The sequence below is a fragment of the Rutilus rutilus genome (genome assembly GCF_951802725.1).
Source record: "Rutilus rutilus genome assembly, chromosome: 10".
In the NCBI taxonomy this organism is placed as follows: Eukaryota; Metazoa; Chordata; class Actinopteri; order Cypriniformes; family Leuciscidae; genus Rutilus; species Rutilus rutilus.
Window position 1 is genome coordinate 7,795,607 of NC_140215.1, and position 11,144 is coordinate 7,806,750.

General features: G+C 37.6%; 1 protein-coding gene across 1 annotated transcript in view; it reads left to right on the top strand.

Moving 5' to 3' along the window:
- ttn.2 (titin, tandem duplicate 2) overlaps positions 1–11,144 on the top strand; it is a 167,306-nt gene that overhangs the window by 112,994 nt on the left and 43,168 nt on the right. Inside the window, exons 190-206 of the mRNA XM_084421002.1 lie at positions 112–387; positions 2,711–3,007; positions 3,094–3,396; positions 3,485–3,784; positions 3,875–4,162; positions 4,272–4,574; positions 5,269–5,571; positions 5,684–5,989; positions 6,072–6,359; positions 6,449–6,739; positions 6,834–7,121; positions 8,453–9,040; positions 9,144–9,248; positions 9,346–9,543; positions 9,651–9,947; positions 10,036–10,623; positions 10,776–11,078. Of these exons, the coding sequence (XP_084277128.1) occupies positions 112–387; positions 2,711–3,007; positions 3,094–3,396; positions 3,485–3,784; positions 3,875–4,162; positions 4,272–4,574; positions 5,269–5,571; positions 5,684–5,989; positions 6,072–6,359; positions 6,449–6,739; positions 6,834–7,121; positions 8,453–9,040; positions 9,144–9,248; positions 9,346–9,543; positions 9,651–9,947; positions 10,036–10,623; positions 10,776–11,078 (5,322 nt within the window). The remainder of the gene's footprint in view (positions 1–111; positions 388–2,710; positions 3,008–3,093; positions 3,397–3,484; positions 3,785–3,874; positions 4,163–4,271; positions 4,575–5,268; positions 5,572–5,683; positions 5,990–6,071; positions 6,360–6,448; positions 6,740–6,833; positions 7,122–8,452; positions 9,041–9,143; positions 9,249–9,345; positions 9,544–9,650; positions 9,948–10,035; positions 10,624–10,775; positions 11,079–11,144) is intronic.

The following is an 11,144-nucleotide window of genomic DNA, read 5'->3' on the forward strand; positions in this document are numbered from 1 at the left end:
ATGTAGACTAAGATTTTGTGCTCTCCCATTATTAATTTATTTTTATTTATGCTGTGTTTGTCATGAATCACACTCTGAATACATTTTATACCTTTATACCTTTTTTTATAGTGGCACCAAAGATCATCATCCCCGATGTGGTTACAGCAAGAGCAGGAACTAAACTTATAGTTGAGGCTCTTGTGTCTGGGAAGCCTGCGCCAGTCACAAAATGGAGAAGAGGAAATGATGATTTAGTTACATCTGATCGTCTCTTCATACAAAAAACATCAACCACAAGTTCACTTTTGATCAAAGAAGTTGCAAGGAAGGATAGTGGTTATTACAGTTTTTCTGCTGAAAACAGCACCGCTAAGGTCAACCAGATCATCCGAATAATCATTATGGGTAAGTTTATTAATATATATATATATTTATTATTTATTATAGTTGACATTAAAGGCAGGGTAGGTAGGATTTTTCCAAAAAAACTTTTTCCCAAATTTGTTTAAACTGTCTTTATATACCATAGTTAAAATGTAAGTACTCTGAAAAAGAGAGTATAAAAATCGAGTGTCTGTAGTCCTCGCAGGACTGCAATAAACACAGCTACTTATTCCATTCACTCCCAGCCCCTCCCTTCTGGGCTCCTTCCAAAGCCACGCCCCCAAAACACATGAACGTGCGGAGAGGAGCGCAGTGCATGTAGTGACATCATGTCAGAATCACATGTAATAAAATACCTAACTTTATCATTATGAATATAAACAACTAACATGGCTGTTAGTACTCACTATCAAGCTAGCATATCGATACTTGTAAAGTTTAAAATATATTGAGTTTGATTCGGTAACGAGCTAGTAACATAAGGCAAAGCTAAAAACAGGTTGCATTGATGCATGTTTTCCCATTACCATCAGTTACACTGTGATGAAGGTGAATTTCGTGTAAGATCCGTAACATATACGGTGTTTTGCATGTAAGAGCTTCCACGATGAAAGCACTGTTGGCTCTGATGAGGACTAACATTACACTCGGGAGACAAGTACCTTTCTACCTTAGTAGTTCCTTTTTTTGTCTTCGCTGACTGTATATGCAGGTACTGGGAATTTTGACTGCTCTTTCTCTGCCATAATTGTGATTCTTCCTAGCTTCCGTGGCTCTCTCAGTGCCTCTTCCCCTCCTCGAGTCAAACGGGTGCGCGCATGTGGGCAGCTCCTGTAGCGGCGGGGATGGTAGCCATGGTATCGAGGGAGAGTGACAGTCGCCCAGCCAATCATTTCATTCGTTCCGAATGGAAATAAGTAGCTGTGTTTATTGCAGCCCTGAGAGGACTAGAGACACTCGATTTTTATACTCTCTTTTTCAGAGTACTTACATTTTAATTATGTATTGGTATATAAAGACAGTTTAAACAAATGTGGGAAAAAGTTTTTTTAGAAAAATCCTGCCAACCCTGCCTTTAAGCCTTGTCATGTGCTTGTCATTCGGACAAGTAAATCAGTTATTCACTTGGTGTGTATGGTGTAAACATAATTTATTCTGAAGCAAAAGTGTTCCATCAGCTTTTAGATACTTAAATCTGTTTATTTTTGATTATTACCCCAGGGCGTTATTTACCTTTATAAAGGCAATTTTTTAACCTTGTTAAATCTATGCGTCATCTTTTAATGTCAAATTCTTATATTTGCTCAATAAATTCAATTATAATAATAAGACACAACAGGGCTGTTACAAATCAAATTAAATAATTTACATTGCAAACTTACAACTGCAATAAATAATGTGATGAGATTAATGTTTTAAATACGTTTTTTAATAAACAAATAAGAAATGTTGGGAAAAAATGCAATGAGACTTTTAAACATGAAACTAAACCACCAGTAGGTGGCGGCAAGTCACTTATTGAGTGAGTCATTGAGTCATTCATTCAACCGATTCGTTCAAAATGCTAAATTGTTCAGTAACAAAACACAGCTGAGTGTTGCTTTGAGAATGCGCAATAGTTCTGCTGTGATCTTTTTTTGGAACTATTTTCGTTGGTGAAATAAAAAAAAACAGTCAATATTGTGTCTTGTGACTTATTATTAACTACTTGTTTGTTGAACTATAAAATAAATGTAACATTTGAAATCAGGATAATATTCAGCAATGCAGCTCCCTTGGTCTTGTTACGTTACTTAACTATACCCCATTATAAATAAAAAATGAAACATTTAGAATTTTACTTCAGTATGTTTCTTCTGTGAGTTACTTTATGTGTGCTGTTCCGCTCATTTGTTTTGATTTCTCCACAAAGTCTCTCACAAAAAGACAGGCAGCATGAGTCTTAACAGCTCGACCTTCTTACCAAAAATATACTATCCATTGCCAATCCCTGTTTACACTGACTGTAATTAATTCTCACTGAATTCTCGCGTTTCGAAGCTTCCCTAATTATTTTTTGTCACTGAGGTTTTAATCAGTCTACTTGTCCAGTCGGGCAAGTAAAATGATCTTACACTTGCCCCTTCAAAAAATTAACTTGTCCTGGACAAGCGGAAAAGCATTAATGTTGAGCCCTATATATATGAGCAATATCACACTAGTAGCAGTGCGATATGGATGTATATCAGCACGGCTGTGATTTGGCTGTAGGCATGGTGTAAAGTCTATTTTTTATTAAGAAAATTGCCTTAATAGTCTCAAAATGTGAAGTCTATTGAAGTCTAATTTTTATTTTATTTTTTAGACATCCCTGGTCCTCCACAGGGTCCTCTACAAATTCTTGAGGTGGATGTAGATGCCTGCACACTAGCATGGGATTCACCTGCTGAAGATGGTGGCAGCAACATCACAAACTACATTGTTGAGAAGTGTGATGTGACAAGAGGTGACTGGGTCACAGCTGCATCTTGCACCAAGACCAGTTGCAGAGTTGGAAAGCTCACATGTGGCAAAGAGTATGGCTTCCGTGTCCGTGCTGAAAACCGCTTTGGAATTTCGGAACCAATTTACGCTGAGAAGGTCATTGCTAGATATCCATTTGGTAAGTCTCATAAATTGACACATTTGAACACAGACACACAAAGGGATTAGGCTTTATTTACACCAATACAAATTTTCCGATTTCAGATCCACCCAGTGAGCCAAGGAACTGTTGTGTCAACAAAATCAGCAAGGAATTTGTTGTGTTGTCCTGGGAGATACCAGTGAACGATGGCGGCAGTCCCATCACAGGATATTGCATTGAGCGCAAAGAAAGAAATAGCCTCTTGTGGGTCAAGGCAAATGAGGTCCTTGTTCGCTCAACTGAATATACATGTTCTGGCCTCTTCGATGGTCTGGAGTACACATTCAGAGTGTCTGCTGTTAACAAAGCAGGACAAGGCAAACCAAGCAAACAGACTGATTTTATCACTGCAAGATCTCCAGTTGGTATGTGTAGGGGGGAAAACATGCTGCTGTCACTTTTAATAAAAGTTAAAATAAAAGCACTACAAGTTTTATGTATATTCTTTTTCAGATCCACCTGGCAAACCCCAAGTTCTTGATGTGACCAGAAATTCTGTCTCTCTTGTCTGGAACCGTCCAAAACATGATGGTGGAAGCAAACTCATTGGTTATTATGTTGAATCTCTGAAGCTTCCAGGTGACAAATGGATGCGTGTCAACACAAGCAGTCAAAATGTACCAAAGGAAGAATACATTGTTCCTGGACTTGAGGAGGGAGCACAGTACAAGTTCAGAATCATTGCAAAGACAGCAATTAATGTCAGTCTGCCCTCAGAGGAATCTGATGCTATCCCAGTTATTGCAGAGCATGGTAAGTCTTACGTTCCACCAATAATTTTATAATTTTCGAAATGATGGACTTTATATAGTTTATTTGATGTCTCTCTTTGTATTATCTCAGTTCCACCTAGAGTTGAGATTAGTTTAGCAATGAAGAACTTAATTGTTGTCAAAGCTGGAGCAAATGTCTGCCTGGAGGCTGAAGTTTATGGTAAACCAATGCCAAAAGTCTCTTGGAAGAAAGATGGTGTTCCATTCAAATTGGCAGAAGGTATGAAAATGACTCAGAAGGTGCATCTCTACTCCTTGGAACTGTTCTCTGTGACAAGAAAAGAGTCCGGCGAGTATACCATTTCTGCTGAGAACCCAAGTGGCACAAAGTCTGGCAACATTAAATTGAAGGTTTTGGGTAAGTTAACATTAAAAATATGCCAAAAAAGCACTGAGTGTGCATTGTCTTTCAAACATTTAAGAAAGTTTATTTGTTATGTGAATAATGCATAATTGTGTTTCTGCAGATAAACCTGGACCCCCAGCATCAGTGAAGATAAGCCATGTTTTTGCTGACCGAGTAAAAGTGAGGTGGGATCCACCTCTTGCTGATGGTGGTTCTGAAATCACAAATTACATTGTTGACAAACGTGAAACAAGCAGAGCTAACTGGGCACAAGTTACTGCTAACATTAATGGTCAGATAACGGACTGTTCCGTGGAGAAACTCATTGAAGGCCATGAATATGAGTTCCGCGTCAGTGCTGAGAACAAGTATGGTGTTGGAGACCCAATTGTGACTAATTCTGTGATCGCCAAGAATCCATTTGGTAACATTTTATTCTTTCTTGTGCATTTATATAATATAGAGATAGAACGATGAGTGACCATTACAGTATTTTCATTACAGCATTGACTTTTTTTATATTAATAGTATAAATAATATTACATATAATTACAAATTATTTAGAATGTACTCTTGTTTTTTTTCTTTATTTAGAAGGCTGTATGATGCTCAATAGTTGACAGCAAAAATCATACATTCTAGGGAAGTGAAAAACCTTGTACTCCAGTTTAGTACTCTAGTCTTAGTTAAAATCAAACATGTTACATTATTTCCTACAGGGTTGTAATTATGTGGATGAATAATGCCAAAAATGAAGTTAACTGTACGTGTTAATGTAATGTTGAAAGTTTTGCACAGGTAGATTTTGATATAAGCTTTGACTGCATAGAATGGCTGTTACGTACATTATGTAATATAAACATGATATAAACAATAATTGGTTAACTACATTTTTGGTCAATAATACGTTGTAATGGTGTTTTGGGTGCTATTCTTTAAAGGCTTTTCACCATTAGAAAAACCTAAATATCATTCAAAAATGTCAAACCAATTATCGGTTGATCTCTAAAATTAATGTAAATATATTATATAATTTTGAAAATGTATATTCTTTAAACAAAATAATGTGATGAAACAAATCCAACCTCTTTTTTCTTTTCTTTTTTTTTCAAATTCAGATGTTCCAGGACCATGTGAACCTCCAATTATTACCAATATCACCAGAGATCACATGACTGTCAGTTGGAAGGCCCCTGCTAATGATGGCAAGGCTACTATTCTTGGATACATGGTCGAGAAGCGTGAAACTCAAGACCTCAATTGGGCTAAAGTAAACAGAAAACCAGTTATTGACAGGACAATTAAAGCTGGAGGCCTTACAGAAGGATCCGAGTATGAATTCAGAGTCATTGCACTCAATAAAGCTGGTCTTGGCAAACCAAGTGATCCATCAGTTGGTGTTATTGCAGTAGACCCAGTGTGTAAGTACTAACAATACTGCATTGGATGATAGTTTACAATTAAGTTGGCAAAAAAAAAAAACTTTTATAGTTCATGCATTTAAGTCCTTGTGTTTCTGTGGTTTTATCATAGATCCTCCTGGACCACCTGCTTTTCCAAAGGTTGTTGACTCTACACACAGTTCAATCAGTTTGTCCTGGACCAAGCCAGCCTATGATGGTGGATGTGAAATTCTGGGCTATCTTGTTGAGTACAAGAGAGCAGATGCAGAAGACTGGCTGAAGTGCAATGTTCCAAAGAATCTCCAGGCAACAAAATTCAATGTTACTGGTCTTATGGATAACACTGAATACCAGTTCCGTGTTACTGCTGTAAACAAGATTGGATTTGGAGAGCCAAGTGAAGTTCCTGGAAAACATATGGCAAAGGATATCCTGAGTAAGTATATCTCATACCCAAATATATGGGATTTCAAAATCTGTACATTTCTGATATTATTTTCATTAAAATTTTCTCTTAGTTGCCCCTGAGGCTGAACTTGATGCAGATCTCAGAAAAGCACTAGTTTTGCGTGCTGGAGTCACAATGAGAATTTATGTACCTCTGAGAGGGCGTCCTGCTCCAAAGGCAACATGGACTAAGGTCAATGCAAACTTGAAAGAGAGACAAGGTCTTATGATCAAGACAACTGAATGGGATACTTTCCTTTATTGTGAGGAAATCAACAGATATGATGCCGGCAAATATGTTCTAACTCTAGAAAACAGTAGTGGTACCAAGTCATATACCATTGTTGTCAAAGTATTAGGTAAGGATTTTTTTTTTTTTTTTTTTACCAATTTTCCATTTGAGGTTTATTATTTACTGTATCTAACTACTGTCTGTAAATGTACACAGACACACCTGGACCCCCAGTCAATCTGATTGTTAAGGAGACCTCAAAGGACCATGTATCAATTACTTGGGATGCTCCGTTAATTGATGGTGGTAGTCCAGTTAAGAGCTATGTTGTTGAAAAACGTCTGGCTGAGCGAAAGGCCTGGACCTGTGTTGCTCCTGAGTGTTCCAAGACATCTTTCAGGATTACTAATCTCGAAGCAGGAAAATCATACTGCTTCAGAGTCCTAGCTGAAAATATATACGGCATTGGTGAGGGTTGTGAGACAGCTGGACCAGTCAAAGCCTCAGGTGAGACTTCTTTGAAAATGTTGCAAGTTAGTTTAAAGTTTAAATACATTAATCTGTTAATTATACTAAATTCTAATATTGATGTATATTGCAGAGCAACCTGGACCAGTTACAGATTTTAAGCCTTCAGAGATCACCAAGAATTATTGCACTCTTGGCTGGAAGAAGCCAATCAGTGATGGTGGAAGCCATGTTGTTGCATATGCTCTAGAGATCAGTGAAGGGGAAGACAAATGGAAGCTTCTAATTAAGTCTAAGATCACACAGTACACAGTGAGTGATCTTGTAGAAGGAAAGGAGTACTTGTTCAGAGTCAAGGCCATTAATGAAGCAGCTGAAGGACCACCAACTGAGCTCACTGTCTTGGCTAAAGATCAAATAGGTATTCATATAATCTACTTCAGTGGTTTTCAAAGTCAAATACAGTGGGCCTTCTGACCCAGCCTGACGTAAAAACTTCAATTAGCAAAAAGCTAAATTATTTATTTAATAAAATATGAAAGATGCTAATTAAAATAAATATGACAAACAATAATAGAATAGAATAAAGACACAAATGAAATAGTGCTTTAAGGTTGTTGTTGTTGTTGTTTATTCTAGTAAAAAATACTACAGAAATTAAATTATAAAAAGTAATCAAATACAAAATAAAAAACTGCATACTCGTCATTGTATGAATTAAATATTCTACAAAAGCTATTCGTTCAAGAGAAGTGAGTAATTTTTTTCTCACAAGGATGTCACTTTAATACCTTATGCACAGATTCAATATAATTGAATATAACTGTTTACGTTTACTTAAGACATGACTTAAGAATGTGTTTACATGAATAGTCTACCATTTTAACAAAGTGTGTGTATTTGTCCGTTCAGGTACAATGGGCCATGCAAGAGAACTGAATGCACGCTGACAGACTGCTTTCTGTGCGTGCAGCTCGTTTGTGTGTGCATGGAAGGTTGCCTGTCAGCGTTTGGGTGCCCAATTGGGGCAGTTGTGGCCTAATGGTTAGAGAGTCAGACTGGTAACTCAAAGGTTACGGTTTCGATTCTCAATACCGGCAGGAAATGACTGAGGTGGCCTTGAGCAAGGCTCCTAACCTCCAATCTCTCCTAACCCCCCCAGTTCTCTTGCATGGTTTATTGTGCTTTTAATAACTTTTAGGTATGTTTCAGTCTTTATTTTCTCCTTCACCCATGTTTCTTTATTGCTCTGACATGTTAATAACTAGGGCTAGGACAATAAATCGATGCATCGCGATTCATAGATCGATTTTGAGATTTTCAGAATGCATTGCGATTCTCTCGAATCGATTCTGATCTTAGTTTTTAACAGCAGATGGCACTCTAAGCTAGTTTTTAACCACAAGCTCAAATGCTCACAAAGAGCGCTAGTGCGAGAGAGAATCGTGATGCATCGTGAAAATCTCAGAATCAATCCAGAATCATTTCGCGATTTGCGATGCATTGATTTCTTGCCCCAGCCCTATTAATAACTTTAAGCAGCCCTACACTCAGCAGATAGATTAACATACCATGGTATAAAATATATAGCAAAATCTCTGTTGTTTGAAACTGGTTGCACATTATATATTTGTCTGAAGTGCTCTCCCCACACTTTGAGAAGCCCTGGTGAACCTAATAGTTGCATTTGTGTCTTAGTGGGTATACAATTATGTCCATTAATATATTCCTTTTTCTCTTTTCTCTTTACAGTCCTTCCAGACTGTAACCTTAAAGGCTTTCCAGACTTTAGCTATGTGGCAAAGGAAGGAAGCACTGTTCGCCTTAATATCCCTATTATTGGTATACCTGCTCCAGCCGTCACATGGAAAAAGGGTGATGTTACTTTATCAGATAGTGGCAGAATCTCAGTTGAATCAACCGCAACAAACACGGTCTTGCTGATTCGTGATTGCCATAGAGTCGATGCTGGCAAATTCACTATCATTTTGAGAAACATTGCTGGAACAAAGGAATCAGCTATTGACATTAAAGTTGTTGGAAAGCCTGGAATCTGCACTGGTCCTATCAAATTTGATGAAATCACAGCAGAGGCGATTACTGTAGAATGGGGCCCACCCAAAGATGATGGTGGATCAGAAGTTAGCAACTATATTTTGGAGAAGAGGCATTCTACTGCTAACAAGTGGGTCACAGTTGCTTCTGCGATTCAGAAGAACTCTATGAGAGTTACAAGACTTCATGACGGAACAGAATACATCTTCAGAGTTTGTGCTGAAAATAAATATGGATTTGGAGAGTTCCTCAGATCTGATCCAGTGATTGCTAAACATCCATTCAGTAAGTATTTAACAGGAAAGCCCAAATATTTTTTATTTAATGAAATATGCTGGATATTTAAAAATATTTGTTTACATCAAATACACACTTTTCCCTACACCAGATGCACCAGGGGCTTCAGCACCACCTGAGGTTGTGAGCATTCGTCATGAGTCTGCTATCCTAACATGGTCTGATCCAAAAGATACTGGAGGCTCTCCCATCACAGGTAAAACATTTCTTTTCTACAGTTATTTATTTATTTACTTTAGTTATTTAGCAGTTTCGTCGTATCTAAAAACTTTTACTTCTAATATTGCTTATAGGATATTACGTGGAATTCAAAGATAGAAATAGCTTAATGTGGAAGAGAGCCAGCAAGACACCTTTGAGAGTGAAAGAATGCAGAGTGACCGGTTTGGTTGAAGGCCTGGAATATGAATTTAGGGTAATAGCTATGAATATAGCAGGACTTGGAAAGCCAAGCAAAACAACTGAATCACTTGTTGCTCTTGATCCTATTGGTGAGTCTCAGTGTACTCTCTTTTTACTTTTCCTACTTCTATTTGTGCTGTTTATGAGGAAGAGAGCACAAAATGATTTTTGTTATTATTATTGTCTCTTTCTATAGATACACCTGGCAAACCTGATGTGATCAATGTCACAAGAAACAGTGTAACACTTATTTGGACTGCACCCAAGTATGACGGGGGCCACAAATTGACTGGCTATATTGTTGAGAAATTAGAGCATCCTGGAAAGACATGGATGAAGGCTAACCATGTGAATGTCCAAAGCTGTGCATACACTGTTACAGATCTACAGGAAGGCTGTACTTGTGAATTCAGAATAAGGGCTAAAAATGCAGCTGGAGCTATCAGTGCTCCCTCAGAGACAACTGAGCCTCTTATCTGCAAAAATGAATATGGTAAGTTATATTGTCAGGTTTTAATGAATTTGCTTAACCAAACCCTCCATAAACATACCATTTATAATCATTAACTAACTTTTTACAGAACCGCCAACTATCACAATTGACCCTGAAATGAAGGATGGAGTGACTGTGAGGGCTGGAGAAACAATTATCATCACAGCATCAAGCATTCTTGGCAAACCACCTCCTACAGCTGTGTGGTCTAAGGGTGGAAGAGAATTCAAGTCCTCAGATATTGTCCAAATCACAAGCACTCCCACATCTTCAACTTTGTCTATCAAGTATGCCAGCCGAAAGAACACTGGAGAGTACACCATTAGTGCAAGCAATCCATTTGGTATCAAAGAAGAAAAAGTTAAAGTGAAAATCCTAGATGTGCCTGGACCTCCAGGTCCTATTGAAGCCAGCAGTGTCTCTGCTGAAAAATGCACATTGACATGGTTGCCACCAGAAGAAGATGGTGGCTGCAGTATCAAATCATATATATTAGAAAAGAGAGAAACCAGCCGCCTACTCTGGACAAAGCTTGCTGAAAATGTTATGGATTGCCGCTATGTTGCCAGCAAGCTGATAAAGGGAAATGAATACATATTCCGTGTTTTAGCAGTAAATCAGTATGGCACTGGGGATGCGACACAGTCTGGACCAGTTAAAATGGTTGACAGCTTTGGTAAGCCCAACTTCAATTTGTACTGCATTTTTTTGTTTCAGTCTATATATATATATATATATATATATATATATATATATATATATATATATATACATATATTTATTTATTTATTTATTATTGTTTTTTCAACTTCTTAACTTTTTTTGCAGGACCCCCCGGGCCACCATCAAAACCAGAAATTGATAATGTCAGTAGAAATGCTGTAACAATTTCCTGGAAGAGACCAACTATAGATAGGGGAAGTGACATTCGAGGATATAGTGTTGAGAGAAAAGAGAGAAGAGGAATGAGATGGGTCAGAGCTTCAAAGAAGTCAATTTCTGATCTACGTTATAAGGTCTCAGGCCTGTCAGAGGGAATTGAATATGAATTCCGTGTCACTGCAGAGAATAAGGCTGGTTTTGGCGAGCCCAGTGAGCCATCACAACCTGTAATGACAAAGGATATTGCATGTAAGATGATAATTGTTGTTTTTTTAATTACATATTTCCAGACATTTTTTCTTGTTCATTTTTGTC